General features: G+C 35.2%; 2 protein-coding genes across 2 annotated transcripts; both read right to left on the bottom strand.

Moving 5' to 3' along the window:
- Positions 1-3: 3 nt before the first annotated feature.
- On the bottom strand, positions 4-13,184 carry LOC110722816 (DNA mismatch repair protein MSH4-like). Its single transcript, XM_021902115.1, has 24 exons — positions 13,091-13,184; positions 11,684-11,887; positions 11,568-11,603; positions 11,348-11,460; positions 11,025-11,070; positions 10,625-10,671; positions 10,119-10,226; positions 9,365-9,440; positions 7,952-8,024; positions 7,709-7,851; positions 7,533-7,618; positions 6,928-7,067; positions 6,696-6,835; positions 6,574-6,624; positions 4,231-4,294; positions 3,426-3,569; positions 3,272-3,339; positions 3,113-3,171; positions 2,465-2,621; positions 1,735-1,787; positions 1,564-1,662; positions 1,290-1,404; positions 1,085-1,207; positions 4-410 (listed from the first exon to the last, which is right to left on the bottom strand). Exons 1-24 carry the CDS (start codon positions 13,151-13,153, stop codon positions 246-248), a joined length of 2,373 nt encoding a protein of 790 aa, XP_021757807.1. The 5' UTR covers positions 13,154-13,184; the 3' UTR covers positions 4-245.
- A 635-nt stretch (positions 13,185-13,819) lies between these two features.
- Positions 13,820-22,702, bottom strand: LOC110722815 (inositol 2-dehydrogenase 2-like). The gene is made up of 7 exons (XM_021902114.1): positions 22,239-22,702; positions 21,971-22,141; positions 15,404-15,568; positions 15,146-15,310; positions 14,634-14,768; positions 14,402-14,499; positions 13,820-14,302 (listed from the first exon to the last, which is right to left on the bottom strand). The coding sequence occupies exons 1-7, from the start codon at positions 22,443-22,445 to the stop codon at positions 14,110-14,112; spliced, it is 1,134 nt and encodes a 377-aa protein (XP_021757806.1). The 5' UTR covers positions 22,446-22,702; the 3' UTR covers positions 13,820-14,109.
- Positions 22,703-26,777: the final 4,075 nt, after the last annotated feature.

Raw genomic sequence — 26,777 nt, 5'->3', positions numbered from 1 at the left:
TCATTGCTGGGTAATATGTTCAACAATCTTGAACTTAACTTCTTTAAACTACTTCCCTTGAGGAAGAATAGTGATTTAGTTGAAGTTCCTAGCATGTAAAGTTGTAGATAGAAGAGAAGTTGTTCGTCTAAAAATTTTATCACGTAGAAGCTCAACAACAATGTCTTCGTATTACATCTCAATGATAACCTTCCCAAAAAATATCCTATGAAGAGAGAGTTCAAGTGCGTCAATTCTTAAGCACTCTACAACCTGCCACTAAGGTAATTCTCTTTGAGAGTTTGAAGCGCTTCTCTTATCGAATCTTCATCATGATTAGAGTGCTTCAAGCATATTAGCCTCTGTGCCACGCGGTAAAGCATCTGAATGGGATAGTATTGCAGTTCATTCACCTCCATCTTCTTAGCTTGCTGTACAAAATAATGTTCAAATGTGACTACTAGACCACATAAATCTTTCTCACATATTGAAAGAGTCAAACCATCTTGACTCTTGAGAGGCTAGAGGTTTAGTACATGTTGATTTTAAGAGCGAAAAAAGGCTTTATAATGGTCTACTATTGTTAGGTTCTAATTCAGTTGCAGAAAAAGAGAGAAATAAACTAGGAAGTATGGAGATCATGAGGATTTGAAAGATTGACCCTCTCTAGCACTTCAAGGTTTGTTAAAAAAAAAATCTTCGAACATTTGCTAACCTAGAGGAACCTTATAGTCTCCCATTGTTTCATTTTACTAAATGTCGAAGGGGTCATATGATCCAGTGTTTGGGACTGCAGTTATCTAATCTAATAAGTCGATTTTTTCACCAAAAGAAAAAAAAGCATACAAATAGTTTGATACAGAATTATGAAGACTTCATAACCAAGCAATTAGTCACTCTCCAGCCTATATACTTTCCATAAATAGTTTTAAAATATATGAGGATTAAGCCTTACGATGTTAAATTATTGGAAATAGAGAAAGGTGATTTGGTTATAATTGTATTTAAGCCAAAGAGGAAAATCAAGTAACGGAGGCTAAAAAAAAGCATTTGAGCCAAAGAGGACAACTGAGGGAGACTTGAGAGAGTTCTCAATACATATCACCTGTTCTAAGATTCTAGATGTGATGACTGAGGCTGTCTCGATCACGGATTTAGGAAGTCCTGCTACACCTGCAAGTAGAAGGCCATAGTGGGGAATATGTCGAGGCCCATCCTTCAGTTGAAACTGGCAAGATGAATGAATCAAGTGTTTAGACACAGAAAAATAAAGAAACATGCCTTTCTGGCCTTGTAGATTAGATTGCTACCTTGAAATCCAATCGGTTGTTTCTTATGTCGACATGAAAATGTAGAATTTTCACATTGGGGTAGAGGGTTGCTAAGTCTGACAGATTTTCCATATGAGTGGCAAAAATCGTGTACCTAAAGATCAGCAAAAGAAGCATATGTCAACCTTCCTGGATAGAGCAATGCCAAAAACTTTCTAAAACAAAACCTATGCAGACACAGAAAAAGTGTAATAAAGGGAATATGGAAGCTAGCAGAATAAGTAGATTCCAAGATAACAGTTCAGCTTCTTACGCTTTCAGAGATAGCAGATGCTCACAGCAGCTCCATGCAACTGCAAATCCATCTGATGAAGAAGTGGCCCTCCCAAGTTCATCCATGACAACTAAACTTCTGCATGTAAACAACAAAGAACTGTCAATATGACAACTATAAACATCTTACACCATTAAACCTCACATGTACCTCTGAGAAACATTCTGCAATATAAATGCTGTCTCTCTCATCTCTGTCATGAACTGTAAAACCAAAAAAGATTTATGTAATGATTGTGTTTCTCTGTAAAAATGAGTAAACTAAAAGTTTCCTTGCACTAACATATATTCTGCTTAAATAAAATTTACTGAAGAAGTCCATTGCCTTTTACATCTGAAAACTTAACAGGACTTTTGATAGGTCTTTGTTCAGAGGGTACAGGGAGCCAGGGTTTCACCATTCCCTGCCTAAATGATTAAAGAAACCACACCAGCAGTTCCACTAAAAAATTAGCATAGGCACTACGGTGGACAGAGTATCCAGATGAGATTTATCCCAAGTAGGCAACCATTAGAAAAATATGGAACTTGTCTAGACTCTAGGGTGCACATGTGTGATAATTCATAATTCTTCGCTAAACACTGTAGACTTCACTTGCATGCTTAATAAGTATATTAAAGATCCTTATGGACTATAGCCCATTTTTCATATATCCTGTAGGCTATGGTGAAGAAGGCCAGGTTTATTGTCAGTCACACATAATACATACTCTGGGAATTCAGGCACAAAGTCATTCTATACTTGGCATCTTTTTTTTACTAAGTCTATACTCCGTTGCCAGTAAAATAGGCAGTTTAGGGCAGAATAGCAGATCATAGCTTCATTTTTCAGAATATTGGATAGCATAGCATAAAGTAATCACTATGTAAAGAGAACATACCGTACTAGAATTGGATTCAAGATTGTCTACCGCCCCGATTCGAGTAAATATACGATCAACAACTCTTATAGTGGCAAATCGAGCTGGTATGTAGCAGCCTATTTGAGCAAGGATGACAATAAGACACACTTGTTGGAGGTAAGTGCTTTTGCCACTCCTGAAAAGAAAATTCCATTATTGCAAGGGTAAACTTAAGGGAGTATGTTTTTGATGATATGTTGAGTGGAAGAATTTCAACTCCAAGAAAGAGAGGGGGAGGGGGGGGGGATCAACCATTATGTTGAATGGTGATTTGATTCATCAGCCACCATATCACTTCCAAATATATCCTACATACCAAGGTCTCTTTTTTATGTTAGGATAGGTCAATATTCGACAAAAGCAACTACAATATCTATGTGGATCATGTACTCTGTACACAGTAATCGTACAGTTGTCTTGAGCTTCTATTGATGTCCCAATGACTGGCAAGATGAAACACATAGATACTGAGAATTTTCCAGATTCACAAATATAGTAATTATACAATTGTGCTGTACAAATAGTCAAATACATACTTTGTACATTTTAAGCACTATGTTGAGAAGACATTAACGGAAAATTGAAGTGTTTCTAGAAAACATTAATGGAAATTGAAGTGTTTCTTACATGTTTGGACCCATAACAATCACCATGTTTGATGCTTCAGAAAGAAAGACATTGTTGGGCTGCCAAAAGAAGAATTAGAGAAAGAAAACTTATTTAGATATACCTCTTATGCAAGAAGGTAAATAAAAAGAATTTCACAAGAAAAACACTATCTCATACAATAAAGTCACTGTGTATACTCTCAAGGATAGGATGTCTTCCAGCATCAATTGCCAACGGGCCACTTTCTGCAAGATCAGATGATGTAATCATTGCTGCAGGCACTTAAATGCTTATTTAACAACCTAAAGCTAAGACAACCATATGAAATTACCTGTAAATCCTGGTCTAATATACCGATCAACTGGCTTGGTTGATATCATGTGAGCAAATGAATTGACAATCATATCCAAAAGGCACAAGACCTCTGCAAGCAAAGTGAGTGCAGATACATCTTCCCTGATGGCATCATTGAGAGCTGCGGTTCACATGGAACATAATTAATCACCCGTAGTGTATCTATTGCATTGGTATTTAAGAACCTTTCATTTCCATGTCATCGACACACTAGCTAAGTGTGAAACAGTAACTGTAACAATCAATGGGCAAACCAAAAATTTAAATTCAGAAAGAAGAAAGAAGGGATAACTATCCTAAAGGCCATGCTCAATTTTAAACTATTAAATATTAGTTTTGTAATGACTGAAGCACAAGTTTAAGCTATGCAATATCAATTATTAAATTTCAATTAAAAAGGAGAGAAAATTTAAAAAGCTCTGTCCAATTAGGAAATCTAGTACTTTACATATTTATAGCTTGATTACTTGATTAGGAGTTGAGTTCAAGTTAAAGTTATGCAACATTGGTCGCTAGAGGCGGAAAGAGAAGCTTTCACTTTTCACATTATCCTATAGTTGTATTTCCAAATTCCATGCTTACATGTTACAACTTTCAAGCAAAAAGCCTTGAAGGGTAGCATAAGATAAACTTTACAATGACAAAGTCGTCAACTAGTTAGACAATAACTGATTACGAAATTATTTTTAAAGAGGAGCATATATTATTACCCTTCACTGATTACAAAATTACTAAAAATTAATGCCTTCACTGAGTTCAATTATCATTAAGTTAGATACAACCTTCCAAGCATAGTTCTGTTCTCATACAACACTCTGCAGCTGCAGACTTGTTTCTGACATTCAGCTGCAGAAGTTACAAGCAATACGTAAACAAAGCCATATAGGTATAAATTAATGAAAAACTTTTTCAAATTAATTTACAGATACAGGTGGAAACAGAATGTGAGGGTGCAAATAAATTATGACGCTGTAAAACTACATGGAAACAGCTACGAAATAAGAAGTGTTCATTTTGACACTACTTGACATGAAATATGCTTCGGGACTTTCAATTCCCCACTCTGATATCACACAACAAGCCAACAAGGTAGCTATCATTCAAGTATGAAGAAATGCTAGTTGGTCACTAGTCCACTACCTAAGGTTTATCTACTTCAAGGTGAGTGACAAGAAGAGTTGATATTTACAGGTAGGGGTGTGCAGAAATGGACCTGGACCGGAAAACCGACCGGGACCGGACCGGAATTGGACCGGACTGGCCCTGACCGGTTGATTCCGGTCCGGTCTTCGGTCCTCACAAATTAGGGATTCCGGGTTTCCGGTCCGGAATGGACCGGAATGTGTATTTTTGTAATTTTTTGGGTGAAAATTTTAAATTTTATGTTTAAATTTCTAAAAAATATAGGTACAAAACTTGTAATTTATAAATTCTAGGTGTAAAATAGGAAAACACGCAAACAAAAACAAGACGTTAAAAATATATGTATATATTAAGATACTAAAATGAAAAAGAAAAATAAAAAAATAATGTAACCAGTCCATTCTAAACAGGTCTGGACCGGAACCCAGACCGGTTGATTACGGTCCGGTCCCGGTCCCGGTCCCCAAAAAAACTCGATTCCGGGTTCCGGTCCGGTTTTGGACCGGTGCACAGCCCTATTTACAGGTAGATGGTGAACTATACAGATGCGATGAAAATATAGGTTTGGGAGAATTTGTTGAATTCGGAAAATTATGGATTAAAGCTTGTTGAGAGACCTATGCCATTCTAACCATATCAAAAGCTAACAGAGTAACACGATAGCATAAATTTATAAGGATATTGAAGGAACTGCTAAAAGTCACAGCAGTACAAGTGACTTGCTTATTAATCTAGGATCCAGTTGAAGCAGCCTCTCTGCTATTAAAGAGAAACCACATGGATCTGATATCTGCATCCTACCTTAGGTAGGAACCTCATCAGTGGCCCATACAACCATGAGATATTTTAAGCAATCTGTGCTTTCAGTTTTCCAACATATAAGTTACCAGAAAGCAGACCAAGAACTGTCAGATACTCAGATTGCTCCATTACGCACGGCCAAGTTCAGGGAGGCTTACATTAGCAGACCCATCCAAAGTTATTTATATGGATTCATAATACAATAATCCAGAGCAAGCTTTGATTTATGGTCACGTCACTATATAAGCAATCATCTAAAATTCATGAATTATCACTAGACTACCTAATTATATCTTAGTCTTAACATCTACGAGGATGTTATCTACATAAACCATTTAGTTATACTATGAAGTGAGGAGCCTGAGGACTCTAGCAAGGGGATTCAAATAATAGAAGCCACTCAATTACTCAGCTGTTTCAACTTGGAACCCTACAGCTGAACAAAAGTTGAACCCAAAAAATAAAGTTTAAGAGTTTTTCTTCAAACAGAACAGGTAAAACAACTTATCTATAAATATAACTAAAGTAACAACCACTGACATCATCCCCTGTTTTAATTGTACAGATGTCAAGTTGCGGTAAAAAAAATTCCCGCCTAAATCAATTGCTGACATCATATTCTTATTTTTATTTTTACTTATTTTTTGAAATCTTCTTTTTTTTTTTACCTTAAATTATTAAATTATATATACGGAGTATATTGTTTTTTGAAGACAATTATCATAATATGTTATTTCTATTTATTTTTTTTTACATTATTATGGATTTATAAAAAACTATCTGGATTCCAAATATAATTACTCTCGGTTTAAGAGTACTCCGTATTGTATAATTTGGTTAAATTTTTACTATCTTTAAAATTATTTAGATCTAAATACCATTGCAATTAATGGTTATGTTTCTATATTTTTTTTCTCATATGAGATACATATATAAAATATAATTATTTCAAAGAAATTTATTATATCGTGCATCGCGCGGGGCTAATTTAGTTTTATAACTATAGATCACCGTGCATGGCACGGGATCTAACCTAGTACACAAGTAAAGTTTAGACCAGTATACTCTTCATGTGTTTCTAAAACTGGTCCCAGAGTAAGAAGCAATTCACAACACAAATATGATTCTCAAAGCTAAAAAAATGGACCTTAAAGAGAAATTCGCATCAATATGATACTTACAGATGCAAGTTCCAACGTAGAACAGTGTATATTGTTTCCATGTTTGACAACCTGCTTCTAAGAGTCAGAAACTGTAGGTGTATACAGACACAATATGAAGTCTTAATGTTCAAATTCAGAACCTGAATGAACTTGCTGGGAAGCTTTCCTTGAACATCTTTTTGAGGTATGCTGAAGTAAAACCCTTGTCTGTTGTTGAAAGGAAGTTTTAGGTTTGGCAGTTTAAAATCTTCACGATATTTGCTTGTTAGCTTATGTATTGCTGTAAGGCACGAGAAAATTTATTTGGTGAAAAAGTGGATAAAACCTATAAGTCATAAAAAGGTATTTCTAGACAAATAAAGCAGATAATACCTTCACTAGTATCACAAAATGTCCTTCTAGCGACATCAAGCAGCCCATCAATACCAGCCTTGACAGCAAAACATTGCTGTGTTCGAGCAATAAAAGGAACCCTTGCATGGACTACATCTTCATCTATCACTTCTCCAATTCTGCAAGACAGTTTAGTTTAACGAAATAGATTAAGCCAAATAAAATCAAGTGCTTTCTCTTATTTTTGGGAAAATGTATTTTATTGCAGAAAATGCACAAGTAGCTTGTGGAAAAATTTGTGTCCGTGAATTTTTAATCAAAGGGTTGGTTTTAGGGCATACAGACTGATACAAAGCTAGAAACACAAAGATTAGTTTCTTCAAGGTTTCTGTCTACAAGTAAGTTGCAAAAGGTTTATGATCTTGCAATGCCAGAACAAAAAATCTAATAGAGCTAAAAAAGTGGCTAATCAGAATGCATGTTTATATGAGTGAATAACAACCTACATAGGCATGAGTTTTAGTCTGATTTGTAATGGAAATGCACATTATTCAGTGTAATCTCACAGCATTTGACACAGAAATTTTCATGATACAAGAAGATATTCACATAAATTCCATTTAGCAATAGAGAATTCGCAATACCTTTGTTTGATGAGTGCATATTTTTCATTTTCACAAATAGATTTGTAGATGTTTCCAAGAAGAAAGCTTTTTGCATCTTTTAGCACCTGAAGCAATGAATGATTATCATTAGTTGGCTGTGATAAATGGTCTAGAAGTGCAGTTGTTTTGTTAATTATCAAAGCATGGAAATATACCTTGGAGAGCAGAGGCAAGGCATCTAAAGCAGTTTTGAGAAGTATAATGCTTGAAATTATTATTTGGCTCTTTCTAGCACCGTCACCAGCCAAAACTTTGTTTGAGACCTTTGGCTTGAAGCAAAAGTGACATAATACTCTATCTGAATATAGAAATCAAAAGGCATTTGCCACTGTTAACTAACATATGAGCAAATAATATATATGCAAAACCCTTGGTTTTCTTACTCTCCTTTTCCTTACCAGTTTCTTTTGGAAACTTGCGGAGAACCTGAGATAGTCCAAAGAAAATCTGTTCATTGCTCATTAATTCATCCTATATGAAAATCATGGAAAAAGATCTTTTTGTAAACTACAAGCTTCAGGGGACTCATTCCACAAGAAAAGAGTAATGATGAAACTGTCATAAGACAAATGAACTTTTTTGAAAAAGAACGACCAAACTCATATGCACAATCAGGTAGGAAATAGGATGACAAGTCGGCTCAACCTAGTCAATACAGCCATAGAACAGTAGAAGATACTAGAACAGTCAGAGACAATTTTAGAAACTTTTTGGCGCAAATCATGCAATGGTGCATGTAGTTTCGAAACTTAAGTACCAGTCACTCCCAAAATTTAAGGAGCATTTGTAAATCTTTGAAAAACCTCCATAAAAATTAATTTTAAATGACCTTATTAATTAAATAATATGAGATCTAGGGTTTGAGACAAGGGTGGTTCACATGTATAAAATGGCCTCTAATTACATTCTAATTAAGCATGCAACAAAAACTATATTTAAAAAAAAAAAAAAAAAAAATTGGCAAAATTGGTGGATACATAGATATATAAAATTGGTTAAACATTTGTCAAACGTGCTATTTCAATCAACTAAAATACAATTATAAATTAATTAGCAAAATAATTGTAACTCAAACAACAAAGTCATAAGCATAGTTCACTATATATAATCATAAATGTCCATAAATGCCAGTGTAACCCATCATTAAGGTTCCAAAAAAAGGTATAGAATCTAAACCACACACCACATTTCTCCTAAAATCTTAATTTGAACACTTTCCTTTTTATTTGCACCAAATTAGTTAGAACACTTCATCATTTTTGGAAAGGTCCAGCCAACTGTTTTATGACTTTTATCATGTCATCTTTCCTTTTGGACCCATTAATTCCTTTCATGCCTGTTACTATTTAAAAATGATACAACACTCTCACTAAATCTCAGCACATCTACTTTTCTTATAAAATAGCATAGCCACAACTCCTTTCCTATGTATTGATAAGTGCTCAAATTAAGGTGGGACGGTGGGAGTAAATCATCAACCAGACCACCAATCAATAGAGAAAAGAAGACACTATTAAACGACATCAAAAACTGAAAAATTTGTGATTTGTGCTAACAAACGGACTTACAAGGCAAACAAGTTAGCCCAAGATAAGTATGCATAAATTTAAAGTTTTGCACGAGAAATCTTCAATTCTTCATGCAAAAAGTCCTAGAATCAGAAACTGTATTTCATGAATGTTGTATCACCCCACTCTTGAGTCCAACATTAGAATGGTATGTACCCTCGTGTCTAACACTTCAATATGTTTTGTACAAGAATTTAGAAAATTTTACAAGCCGATTTCCAAAGACAAGCATCTAACACTAACCAGGCAATCTAGGCGAGCATTTATAGTTTCAATATCTTTCAGAGGCTGCAGAAGATTAGCACGAAGTAATCTAGTGCTGAAAAGAATACACAACGTAAGAGCAGATAACAGGAAAATAATAGAAGTTCATGATTAAATTGTATGTATATAATGAAAATGCATGAGATCTTTTGAACTTCGGAGATGAAGGAACAGCCAATATTGTCTTTTTACCCAATATTGAATTCATACCTCTCTCTTTCACTTGCACAGTAATAAAATTCTTTTAGCAGAAAACTATATCATAATTGATTAATAATCAAGATTCAAATAAGTAATCAACGCATAAATAATTCCTACAGGAAAAGAGCTCTCTAATTAGCTAACCATGCTAGACTTTTGAGCTACAGATTCATAATCCTTTTCAGATCCATGCTTCACGGAAGACATAGGTCGCTGCCTTGAACATATATTAAACATGATAGACTGGAAGTAAAGCAATAGTAGCAGTTCTACAGTCTATTAAATCTATCATTTTCTGATCTATAGATAAGAAATCAGTGCAAGTAACATGATAAGAGATTGTAAGTCAGTCAATAGTAGCAGTTCTGCAGTTTATTAAATCTATTTTCTGATCATCTACAAAACATCAACTTGCAGTTAAAAGTAGAAAGTCCTAGAATTTTTACAATTAATATAAAAAGGGGAAATTGGGGAAAAAAAGTTGATAGATTATCAGACACTGAATGGACCAGCAAAATTATTGAAAGCATACCCCCCTGTGGTTCTTGTTGTTTTAAGCATATGGAAGATACTTTTCTTCTTGTTATTTGTGCCCCAAAGATTGGAATGCAATGGCTCGATGAGTTCCAAGTTTTGCACACTGTAAAAAGAAGCAAGAAATTAATGTTTCTAATGACATTAATTTCAGCATAAAAGGGCAGTGCCAACAGACATTCATTAGATGAAATTAATCTTTGAAACCATGATTGATAGATAGAATGCTCTTGATCAGAGTCTAAAAAACAAATGTTCATCCCCTACAGCCTTGCCTTTTGCAGTTAGCTCCCAGACATAGAGTACTGAGACACTCAGGAAGCCTTTGAGGAATCAGTCAATGTCGGTAATTTATATAGCTTCATTAAAATTGCAGAGATCAGCGACGGCCATCCCAATTAGTTAGATGTTCATGTATAGTCAATGTAGCTATTAATGATGTATGTGGCTATGTGCACTGCCTATCATAACAAGGAATGAAGTTCTAGAGATTCAAGAAGGTACCTAGTAGCATCAATATTCATATGATCAAAGGACCCATTAAAAGTGACCTGAAAAGTTAGAAGGATGTGAAAGTTGAGATTATCCACAACTAATGAGGAAGCTGAACTGTGAGTGGAATGCAATATTGTGAAGCATTGAAAAAGAAAGAAAATTTTGCCCATCACCGATGAATCGAAACAGACTCTAGGAGTATTAAGTGTTGATCCTTTCTTAACTTTTGACTGTTTGATATGTCCAAAGGTCGAAGAGAATTATATGGAAAAAAGCAAAAGGTTGGATTCTCTTGAACAGAGATATGAAATTGATTTGTGCTATAATTATGACGAAGTAAAAAAAAAAAAAAAAAAAACAAGAAAAAAAAAAGGGAAGTAGAACATAGCATAAAGAAAGCGAGGCATACCAGTAATGAATGATTAGTTATAACAACCCCTTTTTCTGCCTCAGTCCTGCATATCATCAATATATAATTAATAATGCATGACTTAACCCTTTCGAAAGAACATCAATTCGTATAAATGCGTGAACAAACAGTTGTAAATGTTCCATATCAACAGCTTATTCACAGCAATCTTAGGTTCCTTCAAAAACACATTACAAGTCTCCAGGATAATGATTGTTATTAATATAAGAAAATTGGATGATTAGATACTTTGATATTTTGATTTGATTATTGAAGAAACTATAAAATCTTTCATAAACAATAGGAGGAGCATTTGAAATTACCATCTAATAGTAGCAGCTGCAGCAGCCAAGCAAAGATAATATTGCTTGTAGTAACTATCAAGACCAAGGGCCGAGGGTTCCTTTGCAGCCAAGTTCTTGACCAAGACAGCTCCCTGTACCATAAAGGATTCATCAGAAAAAGATATTTAAGATAGAACATCGACATCAATTAGCTACTTATCTCAGTTGAATTTTTGGTTTTGGAGTAAGATCGTTCAACCTTGGTATCATCAAAGCAGCCACGAGCCATTATTACCTGCAAAGAAGCACATATTTGTTTGTTGAGATGCCACACCAAAAAAAACAGATTGCAGAAGATATGAAAAGGACTATCACCTTCTTGCTTGCAGAGTAATATCTGTCTACTATTACTGACACTCCAACCATGTTATCAGGAGCCAACTTGCTAGGAGGAACAATAATTGACATTGGGTCGTAAAATTGCAACAAGGTCTTGGTATTCTGGTAAGAACTACTAGTTTCAATGTACTGAGAAAGGTGAAGTGAAGCAGATCTTAAGTCCAAAGCTGCAACGCCAACCTGTCCAAACAAATGGTAGCACTCTCTTCACACAAATAATAGCAAATAGTAGCACTCTTATATTACCTATCAAAGCAGTCTAATAAATTTTCAAACTATATACCTTAACCAACCCCCTAAATCCTTAAAAATGACAAATTAATAATTACCCTAGTTTTCAGTCTGAAAGCAACAATTATATTTTGTTAAAACAAAGTCCCCCAATACCCCCTCCCCCCCCCCCTCTCCTTCTCTTCCCATTCGAGGAGACTAGGTAAATTAGCCTAGAAGATCCTCAAACAACAGTCCAACAAAAGCTTCATTACACACGAGTGAGACAACCAAAAAACTTATTACAAAAACCAATACAACAACATTGAAAACCTGAAGAGTAAGGTCTTCACTAAAACGCCCTAGATGAGTGGCATGAGCCAAACGGACAGCTGCATAATAGGTAAATTTACTTTCATCTCCAACATTTATTTAATATTTTCCCTGAGAGTAACTATTCTATTTAAGTGATTTAACAATCAAGTAAAATGCAATTAACATAGTCCTTTCACAAAAATTAAGCAAATTAAGTCTTATAACGGTATCTATATCCACATCATCATATCATTCATATGCATCTGATGAGTGAAACTACGAATTATACAAATTGATTTGAAATTACTATATCATATAACAAACTACTCATACAAGAAAACAAACTATACAAACAATTTGATATTACTCCAACTCTCCAAGTGAATATACAAATGAGAATTATAGTCTGCGTTGAAGTCCACATTCATCATCGAAACTTTCATAATTCAACTCTAAAGTGAATGCGCCTACTTTAGGAACAATTTTTAACACTTGAAATCGCATGCAAATCACATTTTTATAAAGTTGAAAAAAATTCTTCAACAATTGAATTTTAAGTATAGTACACAACAATGAAGGTCTATTTCATCGTAAAAAATGTCACAATTCAGCTATCGCAGAAATTGAGAAACTAATCAAAGTAATTTCTAACAATGTTGCAACAAAAATTCTCAAAAATTTCGGTCAAAATTATTCCTAAAACGACAATCGAACGAATGTAATCTTCAAAAACTTCAAATTCGACGCTTATAAAAACCTAATTCGTCAAAAATTACAGCAGCCAAAAATTGCTGATGATTGAAGATGAAAGTTGCTGAAAAATCTGGAAAAGTAGAGCAAGGAGTGAATGAGTGATACCTCTTTGGCTCTGTTTTCAATGATGCCGATTACGAAGCTCGATTTCTCTCCATCGTCCTCCATTGTCACAAGTTTGAGCTCCTTTGTTTCAAATTTTTTTCTCGACTGCGGCTTTTAAATGCGCGCGAGGCGTTGCGACTTGTAGCAAAAAAGGTGGGCCACTCTCACGAGAAATGGATTGAAAATTCTTTCAAAAATAGAAAAAAAGGATCGAAAATAGACAAACTAAAATTACTGTAGGTAATTATTGTGTGGTAAAAGGATAAGATTGTGTCAAGGTTGTAGGATAAATTCAAAAATGTGTACCTAGACGGTGTGTACATTTTCACAATTTTGTATAAATTTAAGAGTAATGATATACGAAGTATGTAGCTCTTAGAATTACAAATAAAAATTATGGTATTAATTCATAAGTACTATGATATTTTAATTTGTTTTTTCCATTTTAACTCCTTAACACTATGAATATCATTATGCTAAATGGAATAAAGGGGTTATTACTTGTAACTCAGGAGTGTACATACATCTTAAAATTTTCTTTATTTTCCATTTTAAACATTAAAAACTTATTCTGAATAATACGAAGTATTAGCCAATAATTTCTCGAATAATACGAAGTATTAGCCAATAATTTCTCTATGACTAAATAGTTGCACACTTGCACTATCAGGTTATGAGTCCATTAACCCCATGATCAAAATCATCATACACATGGACAAATTAAGTCCCTTCTAGTTGTGACAACAAACTCCTCACGAGATGATTTGTTAAATAGAGATTGAGTTACTTGATAATTGATAGTATTACAATACTTATACACTTCGTAGACAACTTTCAAAAGTCGTAATTGCTTAAAATAATATACTATACAGTTTGAATAATTCTCCGTAACTTCTTAACATTTCTGAGATTTACAAAGACACTCCTCCCTGGTGATAAAGAAAAGAGAGGCCAATATGAGCATATTAAAACACTCTCCCGGACTATACAGACAGATGAGATGATGATTATTTAGCAACTTAACCTTTTAAGACCTCTTCCATTGTTACAAACCTACCCTGCTCAATTGAAACCTGTGCAGCAACTCCAATAGTAACCGAAATCAACCCGTCTATTAAATCCACCTCAGGCGCCTGGGTGCCTTTGTTCCTAATGGCATGCAAAAAGTTTAGGTGCTCTAAGAAACTTGAACCATGATGTAATCCATCATATCTGCAATGTAATGCAACATAATGTAATTAGAGAAGCACTATTTTACTAACATTGGTCATTGTATCTTAAAGCAATAGGATTAAGATAAGATTGGTTTACTTTATTCGTTCATCTACTGTTTGTATAGTTTGCACACCATTCCTGCCTGCTTCTCGAGTGCCAAACCTCACAATGCCCTCTGGAACAAAGGCCTCACCCTGAAATGAGATTTTCAAGGATTCATGAGTATTAGAAGAAAACCTCAACATGCCACTTCTGGTTTTCCGAGGATTGTGTGGAAAAAACAACAAATTGGATATGCTATGGAGTCGATTTAACAGTTAGGTTTCACCTTTCCTACATCCCCAACTACAGATATTTCTTGCTCATTTTTGCTTCCTTCGGCAAACATGCACAGGTCAAGCATGCCCCGTGAGCCATTGTCAAACTCCACAATAGCATATGCGTTGTCAATTATATCAGGAACCTGTCTCAAAAGCAACAACATTGTTATGGACTCCATCCATATTGCAACTTTTGCCAACCATTTTAAGTGAACTAGGATCTGGATACTAGAATATGCAGAAAATTATTTAATTTAATTTTTTAAAAGGCGTTTCAGTAATGACTCAGATGACACACCTTTTTACCAATTTTCATGACCATTCTGACTGATGTTAACTTAATTATGAGTCCACTTGATGCATCACCTTCTGGTAGTTCCTCATAGTCAGACATTGCAAACATGAGTCTTCTAACAGATTAAATTTAAACTGATGTTTGCAATGTCTGATATCATTATAATATTGTACTTTGCATTAAACAATTAGATGTATAAGCAACTTCACTGAGAAAAATGACTACCTTTCCATCATAAACTTCATTCTTGTGATTAACATCCATGGCACCAGAAGCCATCACACGAACAGGATTTGCACCGACAATTAATCTCATGAGATCAAAGAAATGACAACATTTCTCCACTAAAGTCCCTCCGCTGTTTGCATTGAATCGATTCCAGTTGTTGACCTATATGTGATCAATAAAACAGGATAGAAAACCAGGGATTACAGATTTACAGTGAGTGCCTGATTGGTTCAAAAAAATTGTCGCATTATTAACCTTAACCAAGAAAGGAAATCTGTGCTCTCTTATTGCCACCATTCTGATTGGACCTACTTCTCCTCCCTTAACTATTTCTATCAACTTGGCTACCGGTGGCATGTATCTGTACTCTAAACCCACTTGCACCATTATATCTGGTCTTTTCTTGGCAGCATCTACTACCTGAAAGTAAAGCTTAGATTATGAGTATCCTGTGACTCAACTAATTCCAACCATAGCCATGATGAAAACTTGAAACACCCCAACAAAAGAATTTGAGTACAAAATATATGTCAGATCTTTCATCTCAGGACTCAGATATGGCTTCCTGTATTTAAAACCAGTGTCCTAAATTTAACGAATCAGCCTATAAAACACTCAGATGCATACCCATACTTCAATCAAGTAATATGGACTGTACAAAAAATAAACATGAAAACAGATAAAAGCATTATCAATTTATCATGCAACATAAGTACATAAAACAATCTTTATACATAATCAATCTGCATGAGCTATATATATGATCATCCTTAAACAAACTCCAAAGTACACAAGGATCAGAAAGAGTTTAGGACACAAGGGACACAATGCTGCACGCAGATATCTTACTGTTTCAGTCTGACTTTCTAGTGTTTGCTTGTCAGTGATTACTTAATAAGGAATACCATCGGGTGGGATAAGGAGTACGGTGTAAGAACTTATAACCCCTCTATTGGCTCTATCACCATGTACAATAACAGTTCAACACAACAATGCCACGTCCATTGTTGAGCATCCAAATTTCTGAACAAACTTTTTCTGATCTATTGTATCTACTACAATTGCAGTTAGATGTAAAGCAAAAGAGCTATTGTGAGGGTTCCTCATGTTACTTTACTCATGTGATGCAGTTTGGGCATCAAATTCTTCCTTTAAGGTTGCCTATGATGTTGTGAAAGTCAATATTGGATAATGGTGCAACCAACTACAGAAGTATTACACTATTCATTGAGGGACAATGTAGCAGCAGAGAAATTCATGGAAATTGAAAGAACCTAATTCAGATTTTCTGGCATTTCAAATTTGCCTCACTATATGGAAAACAATCAAATACAGTTAAGTACAACATGCACTCCTTTCCATAACTAGAGCCCGCTCTATGGCATGAGCTCCATGAGCAATGGCTCAGGGCCTTTTTTTGTTTTTGGTGCCCCACATCTTTTTCTGAAAAAAATAAATAAATAATAAATAATAAATAAAAAGTCTTTTCTAAGAATTGAGATAGCATGTTTATCAAAAAAAATAAAAAATAATAATAAAAAAAAAAAATAGGTAGCATTATTTTTTTTTGAAACAGAATAGATAGCATGCTTTACGCCTTTCATGTTCTTGTTTTTTTATTTTTATCTTAATTTTTTCAAGATTTATACTAATTATTACACTCTATTTACTTTCCAACTATGATAAGTAAAATTATTCTCTCATAAAATTTTTCCTACAAGCCTTGTTTGGCGGTAGCGTTTTAAGTAGTGGTTAGCCTTTAAACTAGGTCAAAACACTAGTAGGAAAAACTATGTGCGTTTGGTAAGGTAGCGATTCATATGGCGGTTAGCGGTAAAGGTAGCATTCAGTTAGCTTTTGCCAAACGTTAATAATTGCGTTTGAAGGATAGCGAGTAGCTTTTGACAAATTTTGTTTACTTTATAAGTATTATGGATATATTTTTATTGTATTTTAACATATCAACCGCTATTTTTACCAAATACTAATACTATTAACTGCAACATTGATAGCTAACCTCTACCCAAACCTACGCGTTACTCGACCGCTGACCGCTAGTTTTTCAAAAAGCACCTAAGTCTTATATAAGACGGGTGTACGTTAATTTTATTGTAAGACGGTCACTTTGAGGGTAACTACTATTTCTATAGTAACTTTAACCCTAGTAACTTTTAATTTGTCGTTGGTTTAAATTTTATTTTAATGTGCAATTTTTTTATAGATTCATGATTACAAATTATAAAGGTTAATATGATTAATCTAATACATTATAAGTTTTTTGTAAAATTAAATTTATTCAATCAATCAAAGCCTTAATCCCATTTGTGTGGTCGGCTACATGAACCAAATTTGATTATTCAATGTAAGATAAAATTTATTATTAGAAAAATAAAAACTTTTGTAATATAAAGGGTAACAATTTTTTAAGATAATATTAACCAGTTTTACAATAAATTAACGTACACTCACCTTTTTGGAGAATTTGTGTTTTTCCTATTTGTTCTTTCTAATTCAACCCACGCTTGATAATGAGATATTGAGATGTCCAATCATAGCTTGTGGATAATTGATGAACTATCTTCAAAATCCATTGGACAAGACAAGAGAAGAATAGGTAACGTTGACCTTCTCTAATGTTGGATCACCCACCAAGGTTACCGACACTCCGGCGATACTAAAACTCATTACATGAGTTTTCCAATCAGTCGTCACCGTTCTGAGCTTCTCAAGCCATTGCACTCTAAAGATTACATCGGCGTTACCTAGCCCCAAGTGCAAAAAATCCTCCACTAAGGTCACCCCTCTACTCAACTTGATCTTCACGCCCCTTAAAATTCCACTTCCTCTTACCGTTTCCCAAAGAAACATCTAACTCGACACCCTTGTCTAGCGGCACCTTCGCGTCTTCAACCACCCTTAACGATAGAAAGTTATGCGTTTCCCCGGATTTGTCATCACGGTGACTTCCTTGCCTTGTACGAATCCCTTAAGTTTCATGGTTTTTGGATTAGTAAGCCCCACCATCGAACATAGTGACACCTCAACCACCTCTTCTATTTCCCTTTCCTCACTGTCAGACACCATCAAGTCATCAACACACACACTGAGCTCCTTCCTCTTACACCTATGCGCGATGCCTCACCTTTCATCACAACGAAAGCAAAGGCCTTTTGCTCATCGTTCTTGTAATTCGGCTTATGTAAGTCTCCTAGTTTCAGTAGTGCACTAGGAGGCTTGAATATTGTTGGGCCTGTTTAGATTGACAGACCCTTAGTGATTCGTTGGGCTTAGGCAGCTTCGACTTGGACCAGCATCTAGGGGTAGTCCATAAGTGAGGTCATCCCTCTTCCTATTTTGTTGCTGCTGACCCCACTTGTACTCGGACCGATTTGACTCAGTCCGGTTCGCCACGGTCCGAGCTCACTTTTTCCTCTACTAACCCGGTTCCTAGCCTCAATTTTCCTAGCTAAATCCATAGCCCGTTCCAACGTGCCCGGATCTAACAACCTCAGTTCGGCTTTGATTTCTTCATTGAGACCATGTATAAATTGGCCACTCATAATTATCTCTAGTACGTCCTCCAAGCGAAACGCCAATTCAAAAAAAATTCTTTGGTACTCCTCCACAGTCGTCGTTTGTGTCACTACAAGCCATTGCTCTTGCAAGGTGCCCGAATTGGTGGGTTGGAACTCCTTCGAGATGCGGCCGCGCAGATCGTTCCAATGGGCGAAGGGACGCCGACGATTCTCCCAATGGAACCACTACAAAGCCGGGCCATCCATGGCCACCACCCCCACGGTCACGCGGTCTTCAGTTGATAGAAGTCGAAGTACATTTTGGCCACGGTTGCTTTCAACTCCTCTATGAATTTCTCATTTACTGCCTGAGCCTCCTGGTCCCGCCTGAAACGGTCGATCCGTTCCTCCAACCGTATTCTATCTTCTTCTAGCAATTTTCTCCGCCTCAAACAACGTGGTGAAGTTGTCAGTGATGGCCTTCTATGTTTCCGCCATGGCCCTGCTCACTACCTCTGCCACCACACGCCCAATGGAGGCATCTTGGTCAATAAGCCTCTCCTCGATGGACTTCAGCCGCGACTCGACCTCTTCGAGTTCTCGTCCACCGCGTCCGCCCATTGGGTCAGCAAGGGTCCCGCCATGATCAACCGCTCTGATACCAAGTTGTCAAGGACCGATAATGGACAGTGTAATTAACTCTAATTATTAATTTAATTAAGGGGAAAACTTAGATGATTAATACTAATTAAGGAAGATAAAAGAAATAGCTTTAAGCTATTAATCTCACAGTAACTTTAGGTTACTAATCTCTCGAGTATTTCTCTCATTAATTTCTAGATATCATTTCTAACATATAACTCTAAGCTGCTAATACAAGGGAATGCACTCTACATGTGATCCTTAACACTAAAATGGCAAAACCAAACTTAGACAATTAAACTACTTGTTGCTAGCTTCCCCTGATTAATTCTTAATAATCTTTGTCATATTGTTCTTTGTTGTTGTTGACTTCCTTAGACCTTGCTAACTTTTCCTCGATTTTCGGGTATATACCTCGTTCAGGTTATGGGCTGATCCATAACACATTTTTCATCCGAATTCCTCACTTTTCAATGTTTATACTTTATAGTATGAGATATGGAGAGTAAAAAGCAATTCCAAAATTCCGAAAGCATCAAATGGAACGAATACAAATTAAGAAATAAGCCAAACACAATTTAAATTGGATATAGAGTTCTAATAACAATTTTAATCGATTTAAAACCTTGATAAGTCAAAGTGTAACCTTAATAGTGATAAAATTCGGACGTACGTGAAAGTTTAATAATGCAATAAATTTATATATATTTGATAGAACAGATGCACAAGTTTAATGAACCTAATGTAATACAATAAATTTACACATTTTTGGTGGAACGCAAGCGAAAGTTTAAAAATACAACGAATTAGCACATTTTTAGTGGGAGACTCGCCCTAAAAAACTCATATTTCTAATTTGTGAGAGTTAATGTTAAGTTCAGGTCTCTCACTGCCATGTGAATGCTTTTGCACTCTAAGTTTTATCATGACTTTGGTGCAATATTATTGTTTTTCCACTCAACATCATACATAACATAACATGTATTTATAGTGGAGAATGTTAGTTCTTTACCACACTATTCTTGTATTTGGATTTAGTTGTAGATTTTTCTACTTACAGCTAGAATTCTCTTCTCTAAAATTTGTATAAGATTTTTCTATACAACATAAATTCTAGATTATTCTTTTTTATTCCAGACAAATTTCTATACTAGATTTTTCTAAATTACCATATTTCAACAAATAGCACTACTAAACAACATTCTAAAGCTTTTAATATTATACAACTTGATTGCTAATTTTCCGGCACTACACCACATACACAATACAATTTAAGGGGGTGTTTGGTTCGGAAAATGGAAACGGAGTGGAAAGGAAACAAATAATAGGGGGGAAAGGAATCATTTAGCTTTGACCTTTTCATTTGTTTGGTTTAACCATGGAAAGGGTATTTTTTAAGAGGAGGGTAGGGGTATTTGTTACAGAGAAAATACTTGTTAATATTGCATATTAACATCTTTTGTTTATATGGGGGTGCAGTGGTCAATTTGCACACTTTAGTAAGGGTAGACTCGTCATTCAATTGGTGTCTTTAGTTACTAGTTAAACGCTCGTCAACAAACGTCAATATACTCTGTTCTTGCCACTTTGCCAGACTATGTGTATGACCCCATAAGCAATTCCTCTACGGCTCTACACTAGCAAACTGCACACCACGGTGGTTAAAATTGTTGTTGCGAAGGAGATGATTCCCCAAAGGGATTGATATGGCCCTAATTGACACTCTTTGCTATTAGGGTATCTATTTGTGTCGCCGCGAAGCGACTTTGTAACCTCGAAGACGGTAGTGGTGACTGAAATGAAGACGGGAAGACGAAGACAAAGATGGTGGTGGTGGCAAGGATTTCACGTACGTTGGTCAGACCAAAAAGTGTATGGTTGTGGTCTAGTGGAAGCCATTTTAGATCTGAGTATCAATTTTGTATTTTTGTTGTTTTTTTAAGTTGGAATTTTTAAATGTAATCTATTGGTTGTTGGACTAAAATTTTGGTCTCATATGTAATTTGATTATGACTTTGTCGAATTTGAAGAGTAAAGCATGAGGAAAAGAGTACATCAAGAGGAGGGATGGGAAGGAACGGGGTTGTGTGAAGCTCCAGAACAAGAACAGAGTTACAAAAACGTTAAGAAGCGTCCAGTTAAGTGCCCCATCAGCAATATTCAGAAATAACATTAAAATATTTCAGGAAGTGCTCATAATTGCGAAAATGCCACCATATTAACATATTTTGTTAATATTGCATATTAACTGGTCATAGCTCATTTGTTACACAAGTTTTGAGAGGTAACAAATAAAGGGTAACAGGAAAATGGTAATTGTTACCATCCCTTCAAACCAAACACACGGTATCGGTATTGGTTTAATCGAATCCGTTTCCAATCCAAAATACACTAACTAAACACCCCCTAATTGTATAATCATACATTCATGATAAATCAAAGCAATAATACTTTTAACCAAAAAAAAAAAAGCAATAATACAAAAATTTAATGCAGAAAACTTAGTTACTTGTAATTTCATTTCAAGTCTAATGTTGGATTCTCAATCCTTAACATGGACACAATTCATGTAAAATTTTGGCAAAATTGGCAAGCCAGAGACTTAAACATGTACCCATATCCAACACAAGTACCCGTGTCCGGGCAATGTAGATTAGAAACATACCTGTTGGCAATGGGGGACAGTGGTACAAAGAGGCTTCTCAACAAGAACATGATGAGGTTTAGGATGAGCAATAATATCCATAAGAATTTGATAATGGGTCATATTTGGAGATGAAACTATCACAACATCACACAACCCACTATCCAACATCTCCTTATGCCCTGAAAACACCTTTCATCCAAACGACACCCATTAAAATTAAACCAAACAATAATTAAACTCAAACATCATTTTAATTTTATAGCAAAATTAGAAGTGAAAATTGTACCTGAAGGGGCCAATTGAAGGAGTGAGCAAGATCAAGGGCGGAATCGAGGGAAGTAGGGTGAGGGTCGGCGGCGCATACGACGGAGACACCGTGATCGCGGAGGTGGTAGAGGTTGATAAGGTGTTCTCTTCCCATCATTCCTACTCCTATTATTCCGTACTTTACTACTGTCTTCTCCTCTTGCTCTGCTACTGCTGCTGCCGCCATTGTTGTGAAGGAAAGATCGTAATTGGGAGAGTATTCAGTTCAATTGGGATTTCAGTTTTGACAAAGTCTGTGTGTTCAATTTCCTTCGTCAGAGTGAATTTGGCGTTTTGGTGGATACTGGTCAAGTACTCAAGTAGAAGTTGGGGAGAGTTTGTAACAGGATGAGAGAATTTTTACGGGACCGTGAGAATCTAGGTTGCACGGAAACGGGAAACGGGAAACGGAAAACAGAAACGAAAACGGGGAAATGGGGAATTGGGAAAACGGAAATTTTAAATTTATGGGGAATGGGGACATGAAAAATAATAATTAAAAAGACATTTTATTAGAATAACAAATAGCAAGAAAAAATAACAAACTAATACTTAGGGTCTGTTTCGATTGACTGAACTCAGCTGAACTGAACTGAACTGAACTTATTAATTAGTGATTTTTAACTACGAATTAGTGATCTTTGATTATTTATTATTATACATATGTGTATATACAAATTATTATTATTATTATTATTATTATCATTATTATTATTTATTGATTATTATTAGTATTATTATTATTATTATTTATTGATGATTATTATTATTATTCATTGATTATTATTATTAGTATTAGTATTTCAATTATTATTGTTATTATTATTATTAATATTTATTGATGATTATTATTATTATTATTTATTACTTATTGATTATTATTATTATTATTATTATTATTATTATTGTTAATATTATTATTATTATTGTTGTTGTTGTTGTTGTTGTTGTTGTTATTGTTGTTGTTGTTGTTATTGTCGTTGTAATAAGAGATTAAAAGAATGAAATTTGGCTTTATATCATTAGCAATATCATTAGACATAAATTAAGAGCTGAACTAAACTGAAATGAACTGAACTGAACTGAGTTGAACTGAACTGAACTGAACTGAATTTCAACGGAAGAAAACAGGCCCTTAGTCTTTTAAGTAAACATGGGCACGGGTCGTGCCCGTGCCGCCGCGGGCCGTGCCTGGCCGTGCCGGGGTGGGGGCCGTGTCGTGCCGGCTCCGCGGCGGGCCGTGCCTGAATTTGGCACACCCCAGCCCACGGCACGGCACGGCCCACGTGCCTTGCGGGCCGTGCCGTGCCAGGCCGCGGGCCAAACCGTGCCAGCCTTTTTTTTTTTAATAAATGAAAAAAAAAACGAATTAAACAATATATATTTTTTTAGTACAACTTAATATATGTGATTAATTTATGTTTATGTTAAATGTTAATGTTAATATATTTTGTTTTCATTTTTTGAACAACTTTATTTTAATTTAGGTTATATAAATTATTTATCTAATTAATAATTATGTTTAAGTTTATTTAAACAAATAAAAACAATTTTATTAATTTAGCAAAAAACAACAATGCATATAATAAAAAAAAATACGAGTGCGATAATCCGAAAACACAAAAAATTGAAGAATAACTTATTTTATTATATGACGGTAGCCGGTACGAATGTACGATAATTCAATAATACAAAATAAGTAATGACAATTAAAAATCGTACAATAGTGTATGAATATTGAATAACTTCATTTATTATACGGAATACGAAGTTCGATAATACAAAAAGAATACAATAGTGTATAATGTAAATATGTAATCATGTAATTATTATTGGTCGTCTTCGCCTTCGTCTTCATCTTCGTCTTCGTCTTCGTCTTCTAGAGGTTCAAGTTCATCCGCCAATTGAGTTGATTGAGAAGTATGAGAACTAAAAGAAGTCGACGTTCCTTCATCGTCGTCGTTTTGTGCATAAGTACGATCTTGAGAACGAGTTTCGGCATCCAACCAATCCTTGAAGCAAACACACATTTCAAGTGTTTCGGGTTTTAGTCTTGTTCTTCTATCGTCTAAAACTCGTCCCGACGCACTAAAAGCTCTTTCGGAGGCAACGGAGGAGACTTGGATTGCAAAAATATCACGAGCCATTGCCGACAAAATTGGATGTTTCACGGTTTGTGATTTCCACCAATCGAGGATGTCGAGGCCAAACTTCTCTTCATCGTCCATGCCTTTCATGAAGTCGTAACTTAAGTACATTTGCAACTCCGAAACATCGCTTTGTGTTCTCTTACTTGATGATGATTTCGTACCTGAAAACTTGGACATCATGTTAGCAGCTTGTGCAAATAAACCTTTGGCCCGTTTACTTACATTTTTGGATGTTTGAGAAGGGGCAAATCGAGACACGGTTCCATATTTACTTTCATAAACTCTATATAAAGAAAAAAAATCATTTGTCACCTTACTTTTAAAAGCTTCAACATCATCTTCAAAATTCATGTTACTATAATAAATATCAATTAATAAAAAGGTGCCATCATATTTTTGCCTAGGATCTAAAATAGAAGCAAAAATATAAATCATATGAATATCGGTGTAATATTTACGCCATTTTTCCTCTATAGATGGAAGATATCCACGATAAACATGTTGAGATCGGTGTTCCGCAAAAAGTTGTGCAAGTAAACATGCATTACTAAGAAAAGAATGAGAACAAGGATTATATACAGAAGAAAAACAATGGGTCATACCATATAGTAATTGTAAAAACTGCATATATTTTTCACAATTAACCCAATCATCTTCTAGTAAAGCATTTGTGGAAATTTCATATTATAAAAAAGTGTTAAATGAGCCTTGTACTCGATTGCCCGACTCAACATTTCATAGGTGGAGTTCCACCTAGTTGGACAATCCGGTGCTATTTTTATGGTTTTTATCCGTTGTTGCCTGCAAAAACCTTTCCATTTTTGATATCTCATGTTAGAGCTATTAATAGACATAATAGCATTCCTTATTTTGTGATAAAATGGACCAATTGCTTGTGTTCCATCCTTCACACACAAGTTAAGAACATGACAAATGCATCTAACATGAAGTGCATCTCCATCTAATATAACATCGGTCAATTGGTTTTTGACCAAATTCGCACTATATGTCATAGAAGTTGCATTATCGAAAGTCATTGACATGATTTTATCCCTAAGACTATATGCATCAATGGCTTCCATTAAATAATGTGAAATGTTAAGACCGGTATGAGGGTATTCAAGCATTTTGAAATGAATGATGCGTTTTTGTAACATCCACTCATTATCTAACCAATGACAAGTAACACATAAATAGTGGAGTCCGTAACCACCATCCCATGCATCGGCGGTTAAAGAAACTCTACTAGGAAGATTAGCTAATTCATTTACTAATTTCAATTTGTACTCTAGATAACTCTTCATGGCAGCAGATCGAACGGTTTTTCGGGAGATTTTTTTGTGTTTTGGTTGTAGTGCTCAGTTAACATAGTTGTTGAAGGCATCATTTTCGACGAAAAGAAAAGGTTGTTCCGCATGTACAATCATTCTCCCAAGTTCATCCCTATCTCTCTCGTAATTGTAAATGAAGTCTTGTGGATGGAATTGAGAAATTTTGGGTTGGGTTGGATCACTAGATGGTCCACCACATTTTTTTGTATGTCTATTAAGGTGTCCCGTCCCTCCCTTGGTATCGGCCGAGAAAATTTTACCACAAGTCCGACACTTAGGCCTTTTGTCCATTTTTACTTAATTGATAATGTGACCAAACTTCACTCTTTCTTTTGGTTTGAGAAAAATCCTCTTCGGTACACCACTCTAATATGTTAGGATTTTGGGTGTTGGGCATTGGGTGGATGGTTCACTCGACCCGGAGGCTTGTGTTTGGCTACCTTGGGAAGGAGGAGGAAAAGGAAATTCATGTTGTTGAAATTGACTTTGTTGAAATTGGGTCCAAGGAGCCATATCATCCATTTGTTCTTGCCCTCCCGTGTTTTGGGGATGAAAGAAAGGGGTGGAAGTGTTTGGAAAGGGCATGTTAGGGGAGGGAAAGGGCATGTTAGGGGGGGGGGGCATAGGCATTGAAGTGTTTGGATTTGGTGATTCCCTACGTTTTGACTTGGCTATTCTAGAGGAGGAGGAAGCGTTCGAGTTTGATGCCATGATTAATTAATAATAATAACAATAAAAGTAACAATAACAATAATAATAATAATACAAATAACAATAACAATAACAAAGTAACAATAACAATAATAATAACAATTCACAACAATAATAATAACAATAACAATAAGAATTAGTAAGTAGTTTTTATATAAATTAAATTTTTAAAAATAATTATAATAATAGTAGATTACTTGGATCAATGAGATCCCAGGTAGGAGAGGTTAGGAGCGACGTTGTCCAGAGCCAAGTCCCGCCTTAGACAGATTTCAACAATCCAAATAACCCACAATTAAAATAGAAAGTAGTTTTTATATAATTAAG

Source organism: Chenopodium quinoa, unplaced genomic scaffold, assembly GCF_001683475.1.
Source record: "Chenopodium quinoa cultivar QQ74 unplaced genomic scaffold, ASM168347v1, whole genome shotgun sequence".
Classification (NCBI taxonomy): Eukaryota; Viridiplantae; Streptophyta; class Magnoliopsida; order Caryophyllales; family Amaranthaceae; genus Chenopodium; species Chenopodium quinoa.
Note: the sequence above shows the minus strand (reverse complement) of the source record. Positions and strands in the feature narration are given on the sequence as shown.